Raw genomic sequence first — 13,501 nt, forward strand, 5'->3', positions numbered from 1 at the left:
GGTTTATAACAGATGGGGTTGAATTGTTTAGCTGTGACATGTCAACTTGAACATTTAGTTTTTATTTCAGATTGATAGTGAAGAAAGTATTCCAATGTGGCATTTTTAAAAATACTTGCATCTACTCGAGCCAAAGCTGTCACACAAACATCTATACAGTCAAAAAGCAGTGTATTCCATCTCATAGTTGGTATACCCTTTAGATTTCAACTCCATATCAGTACTTGAAACACATTCAGCAACTAAGTTTTCTTGGTAGTTCCTCCACCACGACCACGAGTAGAAAGTTCCAGAACTGATCCATTCACTAACGCGTAGCTCTCCAACGTCAACGCATTCTTTAAAACTGTATTATCCTCCATGACCAGTTTCTGTTTGCTAGCAGGTGTACCTACAAGACCAGCAATATGTTCCTTGAACGCTGCAACAGTCATTCTCATATCAGCAGGATCGGCTTGGAGAGATTCACCCGTTGGCATGGTAATAGATAGTGTGATGAGTTTTTGTAAATCGATCTAGAGTGAAAATACACAAGGTTAGAAAGACAATTTAGTATTGGATACGTGTTGGATAGTGATGGAAATTACCTCTGTTTTGGCTTTTTTAAGTGCGTGATCCATCTCATCAGTAGGTATGGCGTGTTTTGCAGAGGTTGCTGATTCAGGAACAGCTAGAGGTAGAGGAACCACACCTGGTGGCAATGGTGGAGCAACACCGACAGGCATAGCTCCGGGAAATGGAAACGGAGAGGGAGGTATACCAAATCCAAGTGGAGGCATTCCAGGTGGTGGAGGAAACGCACCCGGTGCGACTCCAAATGGCGGCGGTGGCATGGCTGGCATGACTGGCGGCATACCTGGTGGAGGCATACCCGGCATCGGAAAGGGCATTCCAGGATAGGATACTGCTCCAAAAGGCATTCCTGGGAATGGCATTCCAGGAGTAAATGGCATAGGTGCACTACCGGGAAGTTTGGGTCCAATAGCATTCAGTGCTGCATTTTGTTCCATTTGCTGCTGAATAACAATAACTTGATTTTCAACCGATGATTGCTGCATTTTTTGTGATGCGCTTGCAATGGAATTTGAGTGACCGTCCCAAATCACCTTTTTCTTTTCTGCATCTCGTGCCTTTTCAGTATCCTCTGCCAACTTCCTGTTCACATCCAGATTATCCCCGCCGCCAAAGATATCTGGTCGGTAATCGGATATCTTGGACAGGATATTAGGATCAACTGGTTACAATGTTGTAGTAAATCACAAGTGGTTAGTATACTCAAACGTAATATTCTGCCAAACGATCAACCATCCAAAACACTTGATCAGATCAATGAGATAAAACTTACGTGGTACCAAATTGGAATCGCGCTGTTTGGATTGGTATGTATTACGCTGATCTTTCCATCTTGGATCAAGCAGTTCAATACGCACATGCTCAGCCATCTCTGATGCCTTGACCGAGGCTCCGCAAACAGGACACAGTTCGATAGGCTCTGCTGCCTGTGTTGCACGACCCACTAGATTTACAAAACTGTTGGTATATATAATCGATAACTAATCATCATATGGCAGAATATACCTTTTGGAATATAGTCTGTACGAATATTGGTAGGCTGTGTTGTATCCTGAATTTTAGTGACTTGTTGAGCAGCAGGAGCCATCAGTGCGCTATCATTTTCGTCATCATCTTCCATGTCCATATCTATATCGTCGTCCTCCATCTGCCAATAAAACCAGTCAGCAAACTCCAATCATATCAAGTTTCACATGGCAGTATATAAACCCACCTGTTCCTCTGCTGTTTCAACCACTGTTTCAAAGATTTCAGGTTCTGGCGGTTTTTCAAACGATAAAAGAGTACGTCTTTGCTCTAGCGTCATGGATTCCAATTCAACCACACTCATTGGCGGTGGAAGATACGATCGTTCATCAACTTCAACAAATTCAATCGTGTCTACTACAACAAAATCGTGCCAATCGATGGTAGCAAACGCAACTGTATTCCAACCCGTCCACAACATGAGAATGCGGTAAGCACAGCACGATACATTTTAAACATGGTCTCTCCAAAATGACTACAATCAGTACACTTACTTTGCTCTTCATCAGCCTCTTGTTGAGCTTTGCGACTTTCTTCAGCGAGATATGCTTGATGTTCAACCCGCATAGACACACGATCTAAAATTTGCAGTTTATGTCTAACCTGAGTCCGCAATGTTTCAATGAGAGATTCTGAAGGAGAAATCACCTTTGCATACTGTTCGACAAGACGATTATAGTATCCATATAATGAATGGCTAGGTCTCATGAAATCAAACTGGAAATTCTTGCTTTCTCGCTGAAGCAAACTGGTTTGAAATGTGCGACCGTTACGAGCAGAAAACTGAGCAGTCAATTTGATAATATCCCTAAACCATTTGCACAGTATTTAAATTTGATTGTAAATATGAGTTTATGCAAGTAATCAGATAATATGACTTACAGATCCTGACGAGAGATTGCAGGAAGCGTAGCAGAAAACAAATAGGCAGGAGGTTCTTTCGGAATATATTTGACTACTTTAGGCATTTCTGGCAGTTCATCGACTTTTGCCTTTTCTGCTGATAAAGCAGCAGCAGCTATTAGATCAACAATCAGGAGTTTACCAATGAATTTGAGATTAAATTAGTTGATCAAATTCAAGACTAAATGCTAGACTATACAAGTATAAAGCAACAACCCAACAAGCTGTTAAACACAAACTCCATACTTCGTCCTTGTCTTGCTTCATTGATTCTGTGCTGATAATAGGCATGATAGGGATCGGATACAGTCATGAATGAGAACTTTGGATTCGACTGTTCTTTGGCTTGAATTCGCTCCTCAAACTGGGGACCATTGCGAGCAACAAAATCTGCAGTTTTGTCCACAATATCTACAAGTGCAACGCATAACGACAAGTATGGTTTAGTGAAATGATGGCATACAAAAGCTCACTAATTTACAAGCCAAATCAGCCAAAGGATAAAATATAAAAACATACTTCTAATCTCTGGTGGAGGATAGATGAGTCCAGGAACAGTTGCAATAGTTTGCTGCTGGTCAGTCTCCATGGCAATCACTCCATCTACCGTCATTGCTGTCGGCATGTCGGATAAAGTTTTAAATTTGCAAAGCAAACAAGTCCAATACAATGTCCTCAGGAACAATTGAACAGCAATGACTGTAAATCAATCCATTCATGGCTTAATATTTCATTAATATTTTAGGAATATTTCACTAATATTTCATCAACATTTCATCAACATTTCATTAAGATTTCACTAATATTTTATCAATATTTCATCAATACTTTTATCAGATTCAAAATATTATACAATTGCTCATTTTAGAATTATTCTAGAAATAAAATAAAATTTCGTGTTGATAATTCTTTGACACTTTTAATCATGTCAGTGCAGATTCAGCTCAAGAGGGTCTTGGCTAGACACAGTGGTGTATGTTCTTCTATCTGTTCTATTCCTGTTACATCTGCTTTTTGTAATTCGGGTGGTTTCTTGGTACACTATCGTTTATTTTCATCCACTCATTTCAGTCCAATCGGAACAGATCATAAGCCATCTTTTACTGAAAACAATGCTAAACAGGTGATCAAGTCTTATCATTATCAATACATCAACTTGTTTGATTCTAAAAAGTGATAATAATGTATTTAAATTCTAGGATAGTTTTTGTGCAATGGGAATTCCTGAATCGTTAATTGATAAACTTAAATTGGAATTCAACGCTTTGGCTCCAACTGAAGCCCAATCAGTCCTCTTTCCTGCCATCATGTCACACAAACATACTATTTTAAGAGATAATACTGGAACTGGAAAAACATTGGGTCTTGTTCTTGCCATGTTGACCAAACCTCACCCGTCCGTTTTTTCGTTGCGTCAAACTTCTCGTCCCCACAGTTTCACCAACGCATTGCAGCAACCCATTATCCCATCTGAGCTTGCTTCGTACAACAATACATCTGATGACAAGGAATCTCTCTTGAAAAATGAAACAGAAAGTTTACAGGCTCAAAAACTCCTTTTACGGAAACACAAGTATCTTACGACACTCATGATTGTTCCTACGCGTGAACTTGCTATTCAAATCGTTTCATGGATGCGCAGACTCACCGCATCCATCACTCAAGGCAATACAGATGCAGAAGCTTCTATTTTTCAATGTGTGATTGCAGGTGTAGATGCTTCCGAGCAAGCTGCTCAACTTAAAAGAATCAATCCACGGATTTTAGTCGGAACTCCTCAACGACTTTTTGAGTTGCATGAGCAAAAAGCTTATGATACATCACGACTGCAATTGCTTGTTGTAGATGAAGTGGATCGGATTGTTAATGCTCCATCAAGATACGAACCTATCAAGAAAAAAATTCAACGTCAAGTGCATCCCTTGTCTGGTGAAACGCTCATTGCAAAGATCTCTGAGCAGCGTAAAGCTATGCAAGCCACGATGGATACTCGAGAAAAACATATTTCACATACAGCTGCTTTGTCAAGATACCATCGACCACAGCATGTCAAGAAAGGAAAAGCATCCATGTCTGAATCTGGAATTGCCGAGTCAAGTGTTCGATTTGATCCAGCACAAGCACGACCACTTCAAATTATAATCTCATCTGCAACATCAAACTCTACCATAAAAAACTATATGATGAAAACTAAAGGTTGGATGCCTTTTGCTACAATGTTGGAGATGAATACTACTACCAGAATTCCTGCTACGTTGAAACATAAGGCATTTATAGTTGATCGGCTTGGTAATGCTAATCAGCTTGGAAATCACAGTCTCAATACGAATCTTCAATCACAGAGAATACAAAATCTGGATCCTATCACCACAGTTTCCAATGTGACAACAACCACAAATTTGTCGCCAGTTTTGCCTTCATTAATCCCCAACACTTTTATCCACAAAGAAAATACTTTTAAAGATGTCAAGTTGGAACAAAAAGCACCTTTACAGGAAGTGCTAGCTGACGATCATGATTTGATGGTTGAAACGGTTGCCGATTTTATTCTTCGTGAAAACATCACCAAAGCGTTTGTTTTTGGTCGTGCGTCAATGTCGGTTACTAAACTTGTGGATAGACTGAAAGCTCTGGGAGTCAAAGCGGATAAAATGTTCAATTTAGTCAATTATAAAGGTATAGGTACACCAGGAATTGAGTTCAACGATGCGTCAGACAGTGATTCGCTAGTAGAATCAGCTAGTGGATCTGTACCATTTCAGCGATTCCATGATGGCCAGGTGCATGTCATTTGTGCAACCGAATATGAAGCGAGGGGATTGGATCTACCTGATGTTAGCCATGTATTCATACTTGGTGTTCCTTCTTCAGATGCCAATTATGTTCATATGGCAGGTCGAGCAAGTCGGTTTGGTCGCGAAGGACATGTTACTACATTGCTTGGTGGACAGAGGCTCTTGGTGAAGTATGCCAACATGATTAAAAAACTTCACATTGAGTTGGATGAATCGTAGATATTTAAAACATAAAAAGTCAAAATAAACAATCTATTAAACTGATTTGGTTTGAGCATAGACATGGCAAAAACAGTCTATCCAAATTTATTTAAGCGATAGACCAAATCTGCTCTTTTTCTTGGTAGCTGTTGCTGCTGCTCCGCCTGGACCAAATTAAACAAATCAGCACAGGCAGCACATAATGTCAAATCTTGATTTGTAAAGCAAATACCTTTTGGTGTGACTTGTTGCTGTTGAGCATATTGAACCAACGAAGCAATCATCTTGTTGTGCATTTCAGCATCCATCACCAGTTGCTCTTTAGAATCCAGCCAATGGTTGGCCTGTTCTTGCATCTTGAGATGATGATCCATAAGTGACTTGATAAGATCGCGTATCTCACCTGTACTGTGATGTCGCATTTCCTCTAATTCCAACCATGCATATGTCCAACAGCAATAGTAATAAATAAGCCATGTAACATCACATATAACACACATACTTAATTATACATACCTTCTGTAATGTCACATAATCGTTTGGCTTCTAAAAGATCAGCCTCACGAGGATCCAATTGGTGATATACACCAGGAGGTGGATGAGCAAATCCACTAGTCATATTAGTACCTAAATTAGCTGAATTCGCGGTGGTGGAAATAGCTGATGTAGAACCCATTGTCCCAGTTGTACCGCCTTCATCGACACTTGTAGAAGGTTGATTTGCATCACCACTCTGTAGCCCATTAGTGCTACCCAGTAAATTGTTTATAGTGTGAGCAGACTCGGATTCAGTGGTAGATAGATTAGTTGCACAGTGTTGAGGCCCTTGGGTAAAAAACTCCAAAAACTGTTTACGAATATGCGACTTTCTCCATCGAAATGGTTCCATAGTAGTGGATGGATTAGTTGGATCTGATGTTAACAAGCCCCATAGTTTCACCCTATCCGACACAAAATTAGCAGCCAATATATTACAAATCTAATTGACATATGCTGTTTGGAATATTAGGATAAACAATCAGAATGAACCTAAACTTACCAGTCTTGATCTTGGTAGCACACATTAGGTTTTAAACTTTTGTTGTCAATATCTGCAACCATTAGACTAGATATGGTAGTAGATAATGATGCCGTATATGAAGTTAAATCATCACTCCCCCATGCATGTTGGATCAATTTGAGAGTATAATTTAATTCGGCATCAATGGAACTACTTGAAAAGCCATTCGATTTCTATATCCAATGTGAAAAAATGAGTGAAGTGATTGAGATGAGAGCTCAGATCGTACAATGTATGACTACTAAAAGAGGATAATCTCAGTTTAAAACAAAACTTGCCAGGATATCAGAAATACGAGTTTCAGCAGCCAAGTCTTGAGATGCAGCAGCAAATTGGTCCAGTGGGGATATATGCGTGAATGGAGCCTTGACTGATGTAGTAGTTGGTATAGATATAGGCTGAGATGATGGAGCATTGGAAAAATCATCAAAGTCTCCAAACCCGTCATCATCAGTCTCGTCCTGAACAACACTCGTATCATGTTCAAGTTTGGTGTCTTTGAAAAGTGGCTCGGATGCATGAGTGATGGCAACGGACGACTCTTCAAAGTCTCCAAATTCATCATCCTCTAATGCTTGTGAGTGAGATTCCTGCACTGAACTGGACTGTATAGTTTCTTGTGGTTGAGTTTCGAGCTCATCACTATGTATTGTATCAGATGCTTTGGATTCAGCATCTTTGGTTGATTCTGCTGTTTCTACTAGTGGAATATGTACAGGTTCTGATGAAGCATTAGATAAAGAGGTTGTTTCTTCAAATTCTAGTTTTTGATGGATATCAACCGAATCAGTTTCAATATGGTGTTGAGTAGAGTCGTCCATTATAGCAATCGTAGATGAAGAGTCTCGAATGTAAAAATAAACTTGGCTGTATTCGTGTAAAATAATGAATATTTGGCTGAAATAAAAATGGCCAAATATTCATTGTTTTTTATTAAAGATAAACTTGAATCAACCTATACACTCAAAACCATATAAAAAACGGTCAGTGTTATTATACTACAAGTGAAACTATTCATTGAAAGCATTGATTAATAGTCATTATTCAGAATGAGCATCAACAAATTGATCGTGTCTAAATTCGACAGCTTTGAAAGTATTCTAAAAACTCGAGATTAGAGCGCAAGTCGAGAAAAATCAACTAATGGTTATTGAGTAAATTTAGTAACCAAAACAAGTTTTTATAGAATAACAAGATTCAAGAAATGTAACAAGTAGATTGTATTATTCCAATATGAGATTAAATGACGCATTCAAAGGACCCCTTGAAATCTATTCAACATCACAAAAGTTTATTGTTTGACCAATAGAATCGAATAATGTATTTATCATGCACTTTTAATTGATTAGAAAGTATAGAACATGCAGTATCAGACTGTCAGACTGTGTCAGACTGAGTCAAGAGGTTGACTCGGTATTCTCATCTGCAGATTTCACGCTTTGGTAGCATTTAGACTTTTTCAAATGACAACGTATTGTCAGTGACTGTTGGGTGTAGATATCAAGTGTTGCTGCAGAATAACACTGCAATAAGCCACATTTGGAAAAAGTTGCAATTAGTGACGCTTTAAACTTGTCTTGCAAATCCAAACAATTTTCATCTCCCAAACTGTTGGTTTTTGGGCTATTGGTGAACTTTTAAGCTGCAACCACCTGCTTGCGATCCTTTTGTATTCATACTGCTCAACATCATTGCTATTTGAATACCCACAACTGGCATAAAGTACCAAACCGATCAAGTATGACCACGAGAAAAAAGCTACCTGCTATTGAGTCTCTCAAAACGAGTCCATATAATAACACTGCTTTGTGGGATGCTCTGGCTGAGGACACTCGCTGTCTCACACTTGATCATCACGGACCATCCCATCACTTGTATTCCTCACCCAAATTAGTAGATGTGTACTGTCCATCTGAGCAAGATCGTAGCATCACTGTGACACAACAGTCATCACTTACTTGCGATATACAAAGTACTCTTCTACCCTCCAAAAAAATAGATACAAAGGCCAGATCTCACTCAGTGTCTCACAAATTTGGTGTCTTTAAAACAGTCCCATCTCAATTCGAGGCGGCAGTCACTGAAAGTATTCCTACAAGTATTCACAACTGCAGGTATATTGAACAGCATGCTCCATCCCAGAATTCTAAACTGCCTCTTTCATTCGGCTCAAGACAGATGTCAAATGCATTGGTAATACCATTCAAGCCACTCGGACATGGCGACAGTCAATTTACTGTGCAATCTTGGGAGACATCTGCATGCACAAATAAGCACACCACAATCACCACTGTTACCACTACCCAGGATATAGCATTTCAGTCTAATACTGCCGAGGCAAGGAAAATGCTTGCATCAGAAGGTCACTTGGATCCATCTTTCACTGCCAGGGAGAATGATTCACTTGGTAAAAATTATTTTGTTACTCCCATTGGCCAAGCCACATATGGTGGTGGTGGATATGTCTCTCCGCAGCTGATGGCAGGAAAAACAGTCCATCCCTTTCACATGCCAGCAAACTCAAACCACTTGAAAGTACATGCAAGAGACAGATCTGAAGAAATCTGTAAAACTTTGCAAGTATTGGACATAGATCCAGTGTCTGACACTCGTAATATTGCAACAGTAGAGTGTCTCCAGAGTCTCAACGATAAGCATACCAGCTCTCAAAAAGACAAAACGCTGACTCAGCCCAGCAAATATTCTCAACAAGCGCCGACTCCCGCTATGCAGCTGGATCCTTGCATGTCTCATAGTCGTCAGGCCCCGCACAGAGAATTTCATCTGCAATCTGATTGTCAAGAATACAATCATCTCCCAGATGGCTCGTTCAACTCAAACCCAACACCGTATCACGAATCACTTTCCTCGCTGTTTATACCCCTTGTGACAAACTCTGCTCCTTTCCATACGCAATCCCTCCCTATGATGACGACAGTCATTCAAACACCATCACACCACTCTTCTAATACACTCCCAACTCCTGTCCAAGCCTTTGTTGCGACGGTCACTGATCCCATTGCTGCCTACGCGACTACAGTATCCCCAGCTGTTGCCCAACCCTCCACTGGCCCAATCGTGACGTCTGATCTACCTCATGTCGAGAATGGCTACAGTACAGTAAAATATGCTTTGCACTCACATGACTATGCACCTACTCGAAACCTACTTCTTGTTGGGTTTGGTATCGGTATTCCATTGCTAGAGCTGTTCCAAAAACTGCAGGTTCATGGAGATATTCGCCATGTGTTGCGTCCAGAAATGCATCCAACAATCACTCTAGTCATGTACAAATCTTTGAAAAATGCCATACGATTTTTTGATGTGGTTTTAAGCAATGATATTCTGTCACTCGACAATGTACAGTTTGTCAATGCTGGCCAAATTGCACAACTTTTGGCTCCCTCGGCACATCCCGAAGTGTGGCCCATGCTTCTCAATCAAGGCCGCCTTCATATTAGTGGAATGGCTACCGCATGGTATGATTTACCTACCCTTCGTGTAAGTTGTGAAAATCGATTGATTTATAATACAAAGTGCATCCCATGGCTGATCCAATAGCTACTGTATATCTTGAACCAATCTCATTGTTGACTAATCGCTGAATATTGCTTTTTGTCTGGTATTCTTACCATTCGTTTGAAATTTTGAAAAAACACCGTCTAGTCCTTTTTTGCTGCTTTTGGACCTGTCCTATACATTACTGAGCAGCCATTCCACAAAAATAATCCATCCTTCAGCTGCTTTGTCGAGTTTGACAATGTCGATGATGCTGCAACAGCTGTTCGTAATCTTGGTTGCACTAATTTGCATGTAAGTTACTCAACAGTTCTTGACACTATCAGTTTGAATCAAGTCATGCATGCGCTCATCTAAATACATGGTTTAATTAAACTACTTGAACGGCAATGCTGAACAGGGATCAGATATTGTTGCTAAATTTACACGTTCTTTTGAAGAGGAAAAGCACCTGGCAAAATGGTGCATGCCAATATCGACAACCGTCAATAGTGCTTTGTATCCATCTCCACTGAATCTATCCTCTGGTTTCCAAGTATCTAACCATACAACCGCCCCTCAAAACAGTTGCTTTGATTATTCGGAAACTGAAATAGTAGGAAAGACAAAAAATACAGTGAGATTTGAGCATGGTCAAGATGTTCAAATTTTACCTCAAGCCAGTAAAATAAGCGAAGCCTCTAAATCTACCAGATATGGATCAAATCAGTCTGTTCCATCATTGGACTATGATCGCACCTTTTCTAGCCCTATTCGATTCTCACCAACTTTTGATGGTACTACTATGGAATTCAAAATCGACAGTCGTGAAGGCTCGCCTACTTTTACCAAAGTGCACGAATCACATGTTAAAACAAACATTCCAATATCAACAAGTGAGACAAAAACCAAAAGCAAGGGCATTATGATATTCTCGAGCCAAAAAGCATCCAATAGTGAAAAAACACTTGATGATTTAAAGGAGCTTTCGTGTGCAATACTACAACGAATTCCATCAGAATGTATCTCGAGTCTTTTTGTTCAAAATATTGGTAAGCGGGTTTTATTATTTAAATTGGTTCAAAAGCGTTGTATTAATAGTAAGTTTGATTCAACACGGTAGCAATTGGAAAAGAAACTCGACGCACAATCATGGTCAAAAATATCCCAAACAAATTTACTCAAGAAATGTTTATTGATTTGTTAAATGAGTCGCACCTGGTAAGAATGATATATGATGTTTGTGTATATTGACTTGTGATTGATGCACATTTAGACAATGATCTTCAAACACCAGTAAAACTTGCTGAAAAATAGAGATTTACATTTTTACGCATTGTAAACGACTAGGGGTGTTTTGATTTTGTATACCTTCGAATTGATTTCAAAAACAAGGTATCGTTACATACACTACATCTTTTATAAATTGAGCTGAGCAGTGTCGAAACTATTAAACGTAGTTTGATTGTTCAAAAAATCCCAACAAGTTGCTTATACATGTGACCCATTACTTTTTGAAATGTTATTTCAATATATTTAGTGTAATGTCGGATACGCGTTTGTAAACTTTATCAATGCAGATGCAGTAATTCGATTTGCAGATCGCTTTGTGGGTCGAATGTGGGGCAAGTTTAAAAGTGAAAAAATCTGTGGAATGGGATTTGCAACCATTCAAGGAAAGCATGCACTTGTTGAAAAGTTTCGAAATTCAAGGTGATTATGTCAATTGTTTGCAAAGTCTTGCTGGAATGGAATCCAGGCTGTTCAAGACAGTTGACAAGAGTTTGCAAAAGTATATTATTAATATATTGTCTTTGGCACGTACTAACCAAATCACTAATGTGTTTTAGTGTGATGCTTGAAAAGGACGAATTCCGACCAAAGATATTCTATACTGATGGTCCCAAATGTGGCAAAGTAGCACCATTTCCAGGTCCAACAACAACAGGTTTTCGCCCCAAAGTTGATGTGCTGTTCAGTCGAGGTGGTGCATGGAAACAAAACAAAGGATCTTGCTGAGTCGTTTGGAACTAGTGTAAATGGTAGTTTATGATGTATAGGAGGTGAAGGTCAATATTTAAAACAGGTTTTGATTTTTACAAAGCATGTGAGTCAAATAGTATTGACATGGTATGGCTACTTTCTTTTATTTTTATTTTTTCTTGATGGAGTCTGAGGAATCTCCATATCGATCCTTGAGAGCAGCAAGTCGTCTATTGTATAAAGTATTTGATTACCAAAACAATTAAAATGACTTGAAAATTAAAACAGTACTGAATGTAGACTGAAAGATTAAACCTACTCTTGTGCACTTGACCTTGAGTCTTGATGTGGTGATTTTTCACGAGAGGAGCCAAAAGTATCGCTGTAATGGTCATCATGAGATCGACGAGGTGATCTTGAATGCGATCTATGTCTTGAACGATCATGGTCTCTTTTAGAATGAGAGTCGTCCCTGTCAAATCGATGTCGATCAATTGGCGACCTTGACCGACTACGTCTCCTACGATCAACAGGCGACCTAGCTCGACTATGTCTATAACGATCTTTACTAAACCGACGGCTCGAGCTTGGTTCTCTTGACGATTCTCTACTCGATCAAATCAGATTAGTTTAAAACTATCCGTCAACCTCAAATGGTATGCTATACAGTACCTAGATCGTCGTCGTGGAGGAGGAGAAACAGATCTTCTAGAGACAGTGCGATCATTGTCTCTGCTCATTCTCTCAACATCAGCAGGCGGTCCAGTTTTGGAGTTTTCCCGATCTTTTAGTTTCTGTTCAATCTCACGAGCTATAGGAATAGGAATTCTAGGTAGCATGGTTTCAAACCACTTTTGTTCCGTCAACAATGCTTTACAAAACGTGCCTATCGTCCTATATGAAGCCAATTAGATTTAGTACGATGATGGGAAATGTATGCATTTGATATTTTAATTTGCACTTGCATGGTTTTTGGGTGTGGACCACCACGAACAGGAAGTTCTTCAGTATCATCCAAGTAAGGTTCAAACCAGTCCCAGATCTGTGATGGTTGACCTGCGTATCTTAAATACAGAAACCCTAGTGCACGAATATGGGGTGAGTCAGGATGGTCCAGCAATCCTTCCAACTGCTTCTCTGTTAGTTTTAAAGTAAATAGCTTGTAGAGTAGACAAAATGCCGAGGTTGCATTGGTTCCTTTGAAAAATGGTTCGAGTGATGATACTATCAATAACAAGTGTAAGGATTAGGGTGGGTTGATGCTGTCAAGACTATTTGTACCAGAGCAATGAATCCAAAACACTTGACAGGAGAAATCAAGTTACCATTATAGTAAATCTCATCAATGACTTCATGGTAGGTTTTCTTTTCATAAAGAGACTTGAAATAGCGAGAAGACATGATATTCAGGTACAGGATATTGTGTATGTTCATGGTCTCCTTGTTGCCCCATATCTCAATC

The 13,501-nt window shown here is 39.4% G+C and overlaps 5 protein-coding genes across 5 annotated transcripts; 2 read left to right on the forward strand and 3 right to left on the reverse strand.

Moving 5' to 3' along the window:
- Positions 1 to 42: 42 nt before the first annotated feature.
- On the reverse strand, positions 43 to 3,127 carry BATDEDRAFT_35836 (uncharacterized protein; the record flags this gene model as incomplete). The annotated part of the gene is made up of 9 exons (XM_006681387.1): positions 43 to 515; positions 588 to 1,234; positions 1,346 to 1,516; positions 1,579 to 1,720; positions 1,787 to 1,995; positions 2,094 to 2,407; positions 2,482 to 2,617; positions 2,749 to 2,913; positions 3,022 to 3,127. The coding sequence occupies 9 exons, from the start codon at positions 3,125 to 3,127 to the stop codon at positions 243 to 245; spliced, it is 2,163 nt and encodes a 720-aa protein (XP_006681450.1). The 3' UTR covers positions 43 to 242.
- Positions 3,128 to 3,716: 589 nt separating this feature from the next.
- Positions 3,717 to 5,516, forward strand: BATDEDRAFT_91274 (uncharacterized protein; the record flags this gene model as incomplete). The annotated part of the gene is made up of 1 exon (XM_006681427.1): positions 3,717 to 5,516. The coding sequence occupies one exon, from the start codon at positions 3,717 to 3,719 to the stop codon at positions 5,514 to 5,516; it is 1,800 nt and encodes a 599-aa protein (XP_006681490.1).
- A 48-nt stretch (positions 5,517 to 5,564) lies between these two features.
- Positions 5,565 to 7,393, reverse strand: BATDEDRAFT_37330 (uncharacterized protein). Its single transcript, XM_006681407.1, has 5 exons — positions 6,837 to 7,393; positions 6,538 to 6,731; positions 6,015 to 6,439; positions 5,731 to 5,925; positions 5,565 to 5,662 (listed from the first exon to the last, which is right to left on the reverse strand). The coding sequence occupies exons 1-5, from the start codon at positions 7,377 to 7,379 to the stop codon at positions 5,604 to 5,606; spliced, it is 1,416 nt and encodes a 471-aa protein (XP_006681470.1). The 5' UTR covers positions 7,380 to 7,393; the 3' UTR covers positions 5,565 to 5,603.
- Positions 7,394 to 8,298: 905 nt separating this feature from the next.
- On the forward strand, positions 8,299 to 12,075 carry BATDEDRAFT_27110 (uncharacterized protein; the record flags this gene model as incomplete). Its single annotated transcript, XM_006681317.1, has 7 exons — positions 8,299 to 10,059; positions 10,225 to 10,371; positions 10,478 to 11,108; positions 11,180 to 11,277; positions 11,407 to 11,451; positions 11,597 to 11,769; positions 11,907 to 12,075. 7 exons carry the CDS (start codon positions 8,299 to 8,301, stop codon positions 12,073 to 12,075), a joined length of 3,024 nt encoding a protein of 1,007 aa, XP_006681380.1.
- Positions 12,076 to 12,180: 105 nt separating this feature from the next.
- Positions 12,181 to 13,474, reverse strand: BATDEDRAFT_33611 (uncharacterized protein; the record flags this gene model as incomplete). The annotated part of the gene is made up of 5 exons (XM_006681380.1): positions 12,181 to 12,269; positions 12,359 to 12,646; positions 12,712 to 12,933; positions 13,005 to 13,263; positions 13,365 to 13,474. The coding sequence occupies 5 exons, from the start codon at positions 13,471 to 13,473 to the stop codon at positions 12,209 to 12,211; spliced, it is 939 nt and encodes a 312-aa protein (XP_006681443.1). The 3' UTR covers positions 12,181 to 12,208.
- Positions 13,475 to 13,501: the final 27 nt, after the last annotated feature.

This window comes from Batrachochytrium dendrobatidis, assembly GCF_000203795.2.
Source record: "Batrachochytrium dendrobatidis JAM81 unplaced genomic scaffold BATDEscaffold_12, whole genome shotgun sequence".
Classification (NCBI taxonomy): domain Eukaryota; kingdom Fungi; phylum Chytridiomycota; class Chytridiomycetes; order Rhizophydiales; genus Batrachochytrium; species Batrachochytrium dendrobatidis.